This window comes from Staurois parvus, unplaced genomic scaffold (assembly GCF_062004578.1).
Source record: "Staurois parvus isolate SC_StPar_1 unplaced genomic scaffold, SC_StPar_1.0 ptg000012l, whole genome shotgun sequence".
In the NCBI taxonomy this organism is placed as follows: domain Eukaryota; kingdom Metazoa; phylum Chordata; class Amphibia; order Anura; family Ranidae; genus Staurois; species Staurois parvus.
Window position 1 is genome coordinate 194,413 of NW_028317808.1, and position 12,381 is coordinate 206,793.

A 12,381-nucleotide genomic window follows, 5' to 3' on the forward strand; every position below is an offset into this window, starting at 1 on the left:
GTGTGTGTCACCTGAAAAAAGGAACAGTAGTGGAACAAACCCAAGGTTTCCTGTTTTAGGGTGGTTCCTTTCACTTGTGTCACCCTACAGAGCCACCCTCTACATGGGACTAGAGTTGTGTCTCCCTACATTGTGTGCATCAATAACAACATACAGCCCCATAGCCTAGGATGGCAATGATCCTCCCTCCTACTTCTCCTTCCCTTCTCCAAGCTAACAGACTGACTCCAGGCTGCACTGTCCACTGTAATATTTTCCTGTAAAGACCAGAATTTCAGGGTTCAGTGCTGAGAGAGCAAGAGCAAGCAGCATTGAAAGTTGTAAACTGCAAGTGCCATGGTAAGAATTTTAATTGGGGAATGTTTATTTTATTGTGTGAAGCTTAAAATGCTGGGGGTTTAATACTTCCTTAGGTTAGCGATGCACAGGGATGTCTATGCATCTTTCACGTGATGCAAACATGCACTGTGCTGCGCACGTCAGGCTCCCTTTAGAAACTGATGTTATATTTGGTTATCTCAGCTCAGTCAGCAGACAGCAATTATGATATGGTTCCAAAACCTTTTTTTTAGCCTGCATGCACACCTGAGTAGAGCATACTGGATTCCTGGGGTTTTGTAAGTGTTTTTTTGCACTTTTTTTGGGGTGTTCTTCAGGTGTATAACAGTTGTTTTATAGGCATTTGTTCCAAACTTCAAGGAGTTTGTGTCCTGGGCTTTGTGAGGGGAGGAGAGCAGTTCTAAAAGTGGAGAGGAGTTCTTCATGCACAAAAACTTATGCAGAAACCTACATATTGCCTGTTTACAGGTGCTACCATTTAAGTATATAGGACAAAAAACATGCCTGAATATGCCCGAAAAAGCTTGTATACTTTTTTGAGCATTGGGCATAGAGTGTGGGACAAATGAGTGTGCAAACTGAAAGGTCCCAAACCCATAGTAATAGGAGCACTGCCGGGTCACCACTCAGATGGAGCTTCACACTGCAGGTTCTCTGTCTTCCCAACCCATATCCAGAAAAAGTAGCACCCCTCAAATCAGGAGACATTGAGCCCCTCAGGTCCCTCCACACTTAGGGAAGTACTACCGACACCCACCGATAGACGATTGATTTGGATTTCTTCCCATGGGGAAGGTCCCTCAGGATTTCCGTCATACAAGCAGGGATACTATACAGCCAGCCATTCTAACCAAAAGGCCAGAATGATGACGGAGCCCCCCTACTGGACACTGATAAGAACACATATGACATTTGATCTTAGCTATAAGAATGCGTGGCTATTTTTGCTGTACCTGTCTGATTCCCACGCTTTCAGAAATAGTAAAATGGACAATTCTTTTTCTGAGTTAGCATAAAAGTAAAAACCTTGACACTTGTAGGTACCCCGCCTTAGGCTCCATTCAAATTAGTTTTTTTTCAAATCGTAGGCAAAATCGCTGCGATTCTGCTCACGATTTCAAAAAGGGCTGTAAAAGTGTGAAAACGCACAATAGTATTTTCAGGTGCCATTCATTGCAATGGCACATGAAAAAGCAGGGCGTTTTTGCTGCGATCCCGGCATGTTTTTGTGCGTGGCGATTGCACAAACAAAATCATGGCATGCATGATGCCCAAAAAAAGATTTGAAAAAATATAGTGTGAATGGAGCTTCAGAGTACATTTCAACTTTTGCATTAAAAAACACCACTATATGCTTGTTATGGGTTTCCACAGCATTCAAAAAAAATTGAAGCAGACCTCTGGGCAGACTGCACTCTACTCTGAACCATTTCAATATGGGTCTGTCCCCAGATAAAGAATGATGACACAGTGCGTTTTCCTAAATAACATACAATGCAGAAGCCAGGATTCTAGATCATTAACCCTTTGTTAGGGCAGACAATGGACAAATTTAGTTTACAACTGCTAATGAGATCTTTCTAGCTCACTACAGACCGGATAAACTTTAACTTCTCAACCCTCTTTGCATAGCAGAGGTTTTCAGAAAAGAGCAAGCACCAATTTTTTTTTTAAGTGGTTGTAAAGGCTCAAGGTTTTTTACCTTCATATATTCTATGCATGAAGGTAAAAAACTTTCTATGTGCAGCATCTCCTCCAGTCCCCCTAATACTCACCTAACCCCCTCTCTCGGTCCAGTGATGTGCACTGTAGTCTCGGCTATCCTGGGACTCCCTCTCCTCATTGGCTGAGACAGTGGGAGGCATTGGTTCTTGCAGCTTTCAATCACAGCCTGTGAGCCAATGAGAAGAAAGAGGGGGTGAGGCCCAGCCATGGCTCCCTGTGTGAGTTGACACACGAAGCAGAGGCTGGGGAGTGAGCATGCTCGGGTGCCCCCACAGCAAGTTACTTGTTGTGGGGGCACCTAACAGGAGGGAGGGGTCAGGAGCGCTAGCAGGAGACCCGAGAAGAGGATTCAGGCTGCTCTGTGCAAAACCACTGCACACAGCAGGTAAGTATAGACATGTTTTTTATTTTAATCTAAGCCTTTAGAATCACTTAAATTTGTGCTATGTGAATAAAAACTTGTGTAAAAGATACTGAGCTTAGGTATCCAGTGGCAGAAGGTATCACCAGATCAGTGAGCTACACTCAAGGAACCAGGAATCAGACCGATTAGGATTTAATCACTTTTGGGCCTCCCGCCCACAATCTACAGCGGACGGGTGGCAGCTACAAGACTAGCGACGTACCTGTATGTCACTGGTTCTTTGTCAACACAGGTGAGCGCTACGTGCCCCACATAACCCTACCCCCCCCACACCCCGGTAATTGAGACCCAGTGATCACATGATCACAATGACAACAAAGCTTTTATGAATCTGATTCATAAAAGCTTTGTTTCTGTTCACATGGGACCAATCACAGCACCCTGTACCATTTGACCAGCTAGAGCCAATCACAGATCACTATTATATTGAACTGTCATGAACTTAACAAATTCATGACAGTTCAAAGCAAGCTTTGCATTGCAGAGCAAGGATCTTCATTGCTCATGCAATGCAAATTGTAAAAAAAAAAAAAAAAGAAAAATCCCTGATCACCCCCCAGAGTAGTACAATGTTACTATGGTAACATTGCATTACTCTGATGAAAGCATTACAAAAAAATTCTAAAAATGTTTTAAATAATGTTAAAAAAAAACAATTGAGAGAAAAATGTTTAAGCTACTTGCCACCCCCCTGCCAACAATGTGTGGGCAAACGGCAGCTCTGGGAAAAGGGATGTAATCTTACATCACTTTCTATTTCCGGGTGTGCGTGCGTATACATGTGCCCCCCGCTGCCCCCGATGACATCCAGAGAGAGAAGAACAAAAGCACAACATTTTACACACACGTTAGATTAGCACATTTAACTCTTTGATCACCCCTAATAAAAGATAATTTCACCTTTGGAACCGTTTTGTGGAGTGCCGTGGTAGTTCATTGAAGCGTCCTGTCAGTATATCTACTTGACCGTACATCCCGCATGGCAAGCAGATATTCTGACAGGCCTGCAGGAGACCTGCATGGTATCAGCGATCTACTGATCATTTGGCGCAATGCTTTACAGGCTCCTTTGGGCAAAAATAATAAATGCACATTTTTTTTACCTGCAAAAAAATGTGCATTTATTATTTTTGTCCAACAGGTGATTGTATCCTTGAACCCTTTGATCACCTCCTCACCAAGCCAGTGACATTATTACAGTGTCAGTAATTAGAAATTTTCATTGATCACTGTATTGCTGCCACTAGCGACATCAGATAGCATCAGGTTATCGCTCCTCCCAGCCAGGGTCAGCTAGCGGTAGGCTGCCCACACACTATCCCACTCACGCTATAGGTTGCTGATCACCGCCATTACTAGTATAGTGTTTGTACAGATCAATATATTGATCACGAACAGAACTATACTAGTGCCTCCTTTTTATAATGTCTTCAAAAACGCAGTATTAGCAGGATCAGCCCCGTTTGCTGCCAGCACTAGCATTTAGCTGTTTTTCACAGAAAATTTGTATCAATTGATTGTGGGCCAAAGCAATTTATATGCACAATACATCACCGACCACCCAAATTCAGCTCTTGCCAGACAAATCACATTGAAATTAATCACAGTTTCTTCATTACAAAAAAGAATGAATTGCGGTCATTTCGTCCACAGATCCGATTCATCATATGCCCTTGTTCTCTGCTATTACATATATGCCCAACATGGACCAGCAACGTACTAGTACTTTGCTGGATTTTGAGTGGTTATACCAGGATGATGCCTGCAGCTACAGATATCAACCTGATATTGTTTTTTTCAGGAGGCGGTCTGCTTTCATGTAAAGACAATCCCAGCTGCTAATTAGCTACTGGATTGCTTTTACAAGCAATGGGAAGGAACTCCCACACCTTTCAAGGTTTTCTTGGGCTGTCCCGTCCTACCGGGGAACCCAAAAATGCAGCCGGCAGTTCCGCTGGCTGATAATAGAGCTGATTGGAGACTTGAATGCCTCCAATCATCTCTATGGTCTAAGAAACCAGAAGCTACAAGCAGTTAATCATTTCTGTTTCCCTGGATATAAACAGCACCATTTTTAAATTGGGAAAGCATCTGATCACACCGATCTTGGTGTGATCAGGTGCTTTAAGGGCAGAGGAGAGATCTAGAGTCAAACAGACCCCAGATCCCCCCCCATGGCCCCTTTTTGGAAAGCAGACACTCCAAGATATTTGCTAAGAGGCATGGTGAGTATTTTGCAGATTTCATTTGTTGCCACAAGTTTTTTGAAACTGAAGAAAGAAAACAAAAGTGTATTTTTTATTTTCTTTTTCAAAATCCTGTGACAAAAGTTATATCTGAAAAATACTCACCATGCCTCTTATCAAATTCCTTGGGGTGTCTACTTTCCAAAAAGGGGTCATATGTGGGGTTTTTTGTACTATTCTGGCATTTTAGTGCCTTCAAAACTGTGATAGGTAGTGGGGAAGTCATATGAGGACTATGCCCTTTGAAAGCCTGGAGATGGTCATTGGATTATGGGGGCGTGTATGTGGCTAGGCTGCCAAAAAGTCTCTCACATGCTGTATCCCCATTCTCGGGAGAAGTAACAGAATGCATTTTGGGGTGTTATTCTACATATACCCATGGCATGCGTGAGCAATATATCATTTAACCGACAACTTTGTGTAAAAAAAAACAGTTTTGTCATTTTCCAAAAATTTGTGGCAAAACATTTTTTCCATGGACTCAACATGCGTTTCAACAAATTCCTTGGGGTATCTACTTTCCAAAAAAGGGTCATTTGGGGGGTGTTTGTACTGCCCTGGCATTTTAGCACCTCAAGAAATGTGATAGGTAGTCAAAGTAAAAGCTGCATAAATTCCAATATATATACCATAGTTTGTAGACGCTATAAATTTTACACAAACCAATTATGCTTGTATTGAGATTTTTTTTTTTTTACCAAAAAACATGTAGCAGAATACATTTTGACCTAAATGTATGGCTAACTTCGAGTTTACTATATATTTTTTATAACCAAAAATAAAAGATACTGTTTTTTTATTCAAAATTTTCGTTTAGATCACAAAAAATAAAAAACCCATTGGTAATCAAATACCACCAAAAGAAAGCTCTATTTGTGTGAAAAAAAGGACATAAACTTCCAATGGGTACAGCATTGCATGACCACTCAATTACCAGTTGAAATAGCTCAGTGCCGAATAGCAAAAAATGGCCTGGTCATTAAGGGGGGTAAATCTTGGTTAAGTAAGATTTATTATTAGTGAAACAAAACCCAGTCCAACAATAGCAAACGATATACAAATGTGAGAATATACATGTGAACAGTACCCATGTGACAGAAAACCTAACTAGATAGCCTATCATACAATATATACAAACAAAAGGGAAGCATGGAATAACAGGGTAAAACTGTAGGTGCAAAGAAAGGTCAGGAAGGGGGAACTTGGACTGGGATCTGGAACAAGGGGAGCAGATGAGAGGTAGCAGGGTACAGGATCACACAAGGAAAAACCAGCAAGCAGGTATCTGACTAACAGGCAAAACACTGAATTAAAGATGCAGATCATGGGTGGGGTTATATACATTCCTAGCAGCCAGCAAAAGGTGGAACCCAATTACTGGGATCTGCTGGTATATACCCACTGGTGGACACTGGAACTATGCCTTTCAGCTCTGGGAACTCACTGCGACCAGCACGTGATCGGGGACCTGCCTGAGGGCCCGGGGTCAGTAGGGGGCCCCATGAGATGCCCCTGGTACCTTTTTCATAGGCTTTTTTGAGTTTGGGCAAGGACACAGGGGCCCCATGATCCCCTATTTCCCGGGGGCCCCATGAGTTGTCAGTCCACCTCCAGCTGAACTCCCCCTAATTATTTTTTCTGTGTTTGTTTATGTAGGTAGGTTAGGGTGGTCATTCCATACCACACTGAGAGGAGGAGTGCTAGACACTAATAAAAAACTTACAACTGACGCAGAAGGTGAAGGCTTGTGATATTTTATAGGAAGAAATCCCTTTTCTCCAATCCAGAGTCTCTTCATATGTTTTCTGTAAAAAAAAAAAAAACTTGTTTTATTTTATGGTGCAAAACCAGATTTTTATTTGAATCTTTATTAGTATCTGAGCAATAATAGTGACTGGACCAAAACACACCTGAAGATACTGTAAAGTAGGGCTTAAAATTTCAAGTCGTGAGCTATAAGCCAGGCCTTAAGAGTTACTCGCCACCAGTTGCCCCACCCAAGCCCTACCCTGCTACACCGCTAATTCCGCCCCTAAACACGCCCTCGTAAATTATTTCATGAAATGACACTGTTAAATGTTACCCACATTACATCAGGGTCCCCGAGTTCCCCCACATTACATCAGGGCCTCCAATGTTCCCCTAAACACTCCATCATACTTAGACCATGCACCGCATACAACCATAACCCCCCATAATCTTTCACTCACAAAACCATAACTCTACCATGTATATCCTACCTACTATCCAACCCAGCAGTACCTCAAATGCCCCATACTCTACCACCCATAACAACCACATAATCCTGAACCTGACCAAACCACCCATACATGTAGGTTTACATACAGACACATGTACATACACACACACAAACAGAGACACCAGTACACACACAGACATGTACATACACACACACACACATACACACACAGAAACATGTACATACACGCACAGAGACACATGTACACACACACACATACAGACACATGTATACACACACAGACACATGTACAGACACACATACATGTACATACACACAGACACATGTACATACACAGAAATACACATGCACAGACACATGTACATACACACAGAAACATGTACATACATACACAGACACGTACATACATATACACAAACACACACACATGTACACGCACACACAGACACATGTACACACACATACATGTACATACACACAAACACATGTACATACACACAGACACACAGATACATGTACATACACACACACAAATACACACATACAAATACACACACACACACATACAAATACACACACACAGCCCTATAAAAAGTTGCAGTACTTTGTTGTTCACTCACAGAGCCGGGTACTGCACTCTAGGGGGAGGCAGAGAGCACAGCACACACTCCTTCCTTTGCTTTCACTTTGCTCAACTATTGAGCAGTCTGATGGCTCCCAGTGCGAGTGACAGATCCGGCCCTGAGTTCTGAGCCTGCTCAGCAAGACGGCCCTGGGGACACACTCGCCCCGCCGTAATTTTCACTCGCCAATGTGAGCAGGCGAGTGGAAATTTCAAGGCCTGCTGTAAAGAACAGGTTACTTTCATAGTTCTAACCGTCTGGTTGTTGTAATTTCGGCTAAAAGGAACAAAAAGCCATCTGCAAAACCACAGAAAGCATAGCTTCCATAGACTGCACTGATGATGACTATTAAATCTAAAACATCTTTATACATCATGGAATAAATATATGTAATTTTAACCAGCAATGTTAAGTGCTAAAATGAACCAATTTCCTTACACATGAAAAATAATGTCCAAGTCATAATGTTTTAAGCTCAAATAAACCAATTATAATCAAATTAAACATGGCAGCATTAAATATAGAAATAAGAATTAATTTCTAAACATCAAGATCTTACCTATAGCAGACTAAAATGTGAAAGATATATGACACAGTAACTGCGCATGATAAGAAGGTAGTGAAAAACCAGACACCTGAGGAAGAAAAAAATACAAAGCCTTTCATTTAATGGCAAATTTATTCATACTTTGTCTGTAGCAATTATTTTCCCTAATCAATGTGCCAATATGTTCTTACATTCTTGTTTAACAGCTAGCTACTAAACTTAAGCTGGCCATAGGTGGATCAAAATTCTGGGATGGAATTTCAGTCTGTGGCCATTTCCATTGCAGAGGAGTCAATCTAGTGATCAACTCCTCCTGAACAGGACTACTGGAAAACTTGTGTTCACTCAGCACATGTAGCCAATCAGCTGCAGCAGTGATTAGTGTATTCTGACAGTGGGGGAGTCCTGTTGTTTGACTACAATACTGCAGCTGGGTGGATTTCCCCATCCAGCTCGAATGTGAAGATGGGGCAATCCGGTCAGTTTTTTTCAATCAGCCCACAGGTTGATAAAAAAAAAAAAGGAATAATATATGGTCAGTGTAAGCCTTTCTGGTACTTTGAGTCATCAAGTACATTAGAAGTATTGTTTAAAAAGCAAAAAAAGTCTATACTTTTTAATGGCAGAGATACAGTATCTAACTAAAGAAATAGAAATCACAGCTTATTTTTCAAATGACTGGATGTTTGCAGTGAACACAATGAACAATCAAGCCCATGTTCTAACTGCAGCGTCATCACAGGCCACTATAACTGTGGATAGGTGCCAGACAGATTTTTTGGGGACAGCTAAACACATGGTTTGGAATAGTTTTCAACAAAGCAAACAGTTATTGCATAAAGGGCATAGCTACACAATTTTAAAGCCCACAAATACACTCCGGGTACATCAAAACAAAAACAGAAAAATCACCAAGGCTCATGACTTACAGTCAGTAGGATTTGTTCTTGTGCTCCACCCTTCCTCTCTCGGTTGCACTCCTGAACGCCCGTTCGGTTTGCAACAATCTCACCGCCATCCATGACCTCTTTGTCTCCCACTCCCTCAACTTCCTAGCAGTCACTGAAACCTGGATCCAAGCCACCGACTCCACCTCCCCTGCAGCACTCACCTATGGAGGCCACTCACCCAGACCGAGTGGTCGCAGGGGCAGTGGGGTCGGCATGCTCCTGCCACCCCTGAGCACCTCCCAGGTCCTCCCTAACCCCCCCTCCCTATCCTTCTCCTCCTTCGAGGCCCACTGCAGCCGGCTCTTCTCTCCCACCCCTCTGAGGATTGCAGTAATCTATCGGCCTCCAGGATCCGTATCCCTCTTCCTGGACGACTTTGCCGCCTGGCTTCCCTTCTTCCTCTCCTCTGAGCTACCGACCATCATCCTCGGGGATTTCAATATCCCCATCAACGTCAACAACCCGGCTACTTCCCAATTCCTCCTACTAACCTCCTCTTTCACGCTCACACAGTGCACACAGTCCTCTATCCACACCGATGGGAACACCCTGGACCTCGTTTTCTCCCACCTCTGCACCCTCCACAACTTCACTAACACCCCCTTCCCCCTCTCTGACCACCACCTCCTCATGTTTTCCATCTCCCCCTCCTCTAACTCCCCCCCCCAAAGAGTCAAATCATCACCAGCCGTAAGCTCCGCAACCTGAACCCGGCCCATCTCCACTCGGCAGCTGACCGTCTGTACGACAGTATCCTTCCACTGTCATGTCCTGACCTGGCCACTACCGCGTACAACGACTCACTGTCAGCTGCCCTAGACTCCCTGGCACCCCTAACCATGCGTAACATCAGACCCCAACCGCTTCAACCCTGGCAGAACGACCATACAAAATGTCTCAAACGACGCAGTTGTGCGTTGGAGCGATTATGGCGCAAAACCAGATCCCCTCGAGCGTTCTCCCTCTACAAATCCGCCTTCCTCACCTACTCCTCCTCCCTCCACGCCGCCAAACAAGCCTACTTCGTAACCCTCATCAACACCCTCTCCACCTGCTCTTCTCCACTTTCAAATCCCTGCTCTCTCCCCCACCCCACCCAGGACATCACCCACCGCCCACGAGATTGCCAATCATTTCCAAAACAAGATTGACGCAATCCGTAAGGACATTGTCAATTCACAATCTACCTCTCCACCTAGCCTCCCTCCCTCCATCACCCCCTCAACTCTCCCCTCCTCCGACCTCGCAACCGCACTGCCCCCCACCATACCCAACGCCCCGCACACTATAACCTCCCCAACACTCCACTCCTTCTGCCCTGCTATCACTGAGGAGGTCACTAAGGTCTTCACTGAAGCCCGCCTCACCACTTGCCCCCTGGACCCTATCCCCTCACAACTCCTCCAGTCACCCCCCTCCTCCATCATTCGCTCCCTCACCCACATCTTCAATCTCTCCCTCTCTACTGGCGCATTCCCCTCCCCCCTAAAGCACGCACACATCACCCCCATACTCAAAAAACCCTCCCTTGACCACTCGGACCTAAACAACCTTAGACCCATCTCCCTGCTGCCATTCACTTCCAAGCTCCTTGAGCGCTTAGCCTACAATCGCCTAAGCGCCCACCTCACTGATAACAACCTCCTTGATCCACTACAGTCTGGCTTCCGTCCCCTACACTCCACCGAAACCGCCCTACTTAAAATCACTAACGACCTGCTAACCGCCAAAGCTAATGGCCACTACTCAGTCCTCCTGCTCCTCGACCTCTCCGTGGCCTTCGACACAGTCGACCACCCCCTCCTTCTTACTAAACTGCACTCCTTTGGCATCAGAGACTCCGCTCTCTCCTGGTTCTCCTCCTACCTATCCCAACGATCCTTCAGCATTACCTATAATGCTGCCACCTTCCCCTCTCTCCCCCTCTCTGTCGGTGTCCCCCAAGGCTCTGTCCTCGGACCCCTCCTCTTCTCTATCTACACCTCCTCCCTTGGCAAACTGATACATTCCCACGGCTTCAACTATCACCTCTATGCAGATGACACACAAGCCCAAAAAAGAAAAACAAATGCAGCCACCGCATCTAATGATTGGTAAGCTGCAGTATATTACATATTTGTTTTGGGGCATTATAAAATTTTAAATGCTTAAAGACAGAAACAATTGAGCACTGTCCGTGATACTTTTTTTATTTGCACTAACATACAATTTTGAGGATAAGCTTTTGGGGTATGTCCCCTTCTTCAAAGTCCAAACAGTACTATTACAAATCACAAAGTTTAAGCAGAATGTTAGAAGGGATTGAAAAAAAGAAAAGAAAAAGGCTACAGATAAGATACATCAAAAGCGAGGGGGGGGGGGGATACTACACTCACACAGAGGGGGTAATAGTACTGTTTGGACTTTGAAGAAGGGGACATACCCCAAAAGCTTGTCCTCAAAATTGTATGTTAGTGCAAATAAAAAAAGTATCACGGACAGTACTCAATTATCTCTGTCGCAAATGCACTAATACGGCTACAATCACCTCAAGCAAAATGCTTAAAGAAGAACTAAAGGCACTAAATTTATTTTGTTTAAAGTAATGGGGGGTTACAACCCCTGTGTTCAGTGTCCTATTTATGAGATGGCTTTCATTCACTTCCTTTCCCAGAGCCTCAACAGGAAGTGAAAGGAAATCCCTCCAAAGTGAGGAAATTTCCTGCTAGTCAACACGATCACCAGAACTAGGGGATCACTTAAAATCTGTCCTTTACTTTCACTTACGGCAAAAAATGGTAAAACAGGACCAGGGGTGGACTGACAACTCATGCGGCCCCCAGGCAATAGGGGATCATGGGGCCCCTGTGTCCTCACCCACACTCAAACCACACTCCAAAAAGTCTATGAAAGGTACTAGGGGCATCTCATGGGGCCCCCTACTGACCCTGGGCCCTCGGTCAGTCCGCCCCTGAACAGAACAAATAGAGAGGGTGTATTCCTCTAATGGGGACACAGGCAGCCAAAAACCTGTAAAAAAGAGAACCAGCACTCTACCGGTCGACCTCAGCATTTTAATTCCTTCCCTTTTTGCATACGCAATAATGCGGCCTCCCAGTAGTGGGTGTTTAACCGTAGGGTCGCATATCTGCGCTACTATGTTTGTGCCGAGAGTGTGCTGCACAGTGTTCCCAGCATAGAGTCTGAGTTTTTACTGAGAGCTCCAGGTCTCGCACTAACGATCTGAAACTGTGAGGACCGCTTCCTGATCATCTGATTGCTGTGACCGGCCCACCCTAGATTTAGCAGATCATGTCATCCCGCTAA

At 44.3% G+C, this 12,381-nt stretch overlaps 1 protein-coding gene across 3 annotated transcripts in view; it reads right to left on the reverse strand.

Moving 5' to 3' along the window:
* The window catches only part of LOC149473654 (stimulated by retinoic acid gene 6 protein-like), a 96,992-nt gene that overhangs the window by 36,330 nt on the left and 48,281 nt on the right, over positions 1-12,381 (reverse strand). For all 3 annotated transcript variants that reach the window (XM_089674548.1, XM_089674541.1, XM_089674534.1), the window contains 2 exons: positions 8,138-8,213; positions 6,458-6,539 (listed from right to left, as the gene is read on the reverse strand). In XM_089674548.1, coding sequence (XP_089530674.1) covers positions 6,458-6,539; positions 8,138-8,213 — 158 coding nt within the window. The remainder of the gene's footprint in view (positions 1-6,457; positions 6,540-8,137; positions 8,214-12,381) is intronic.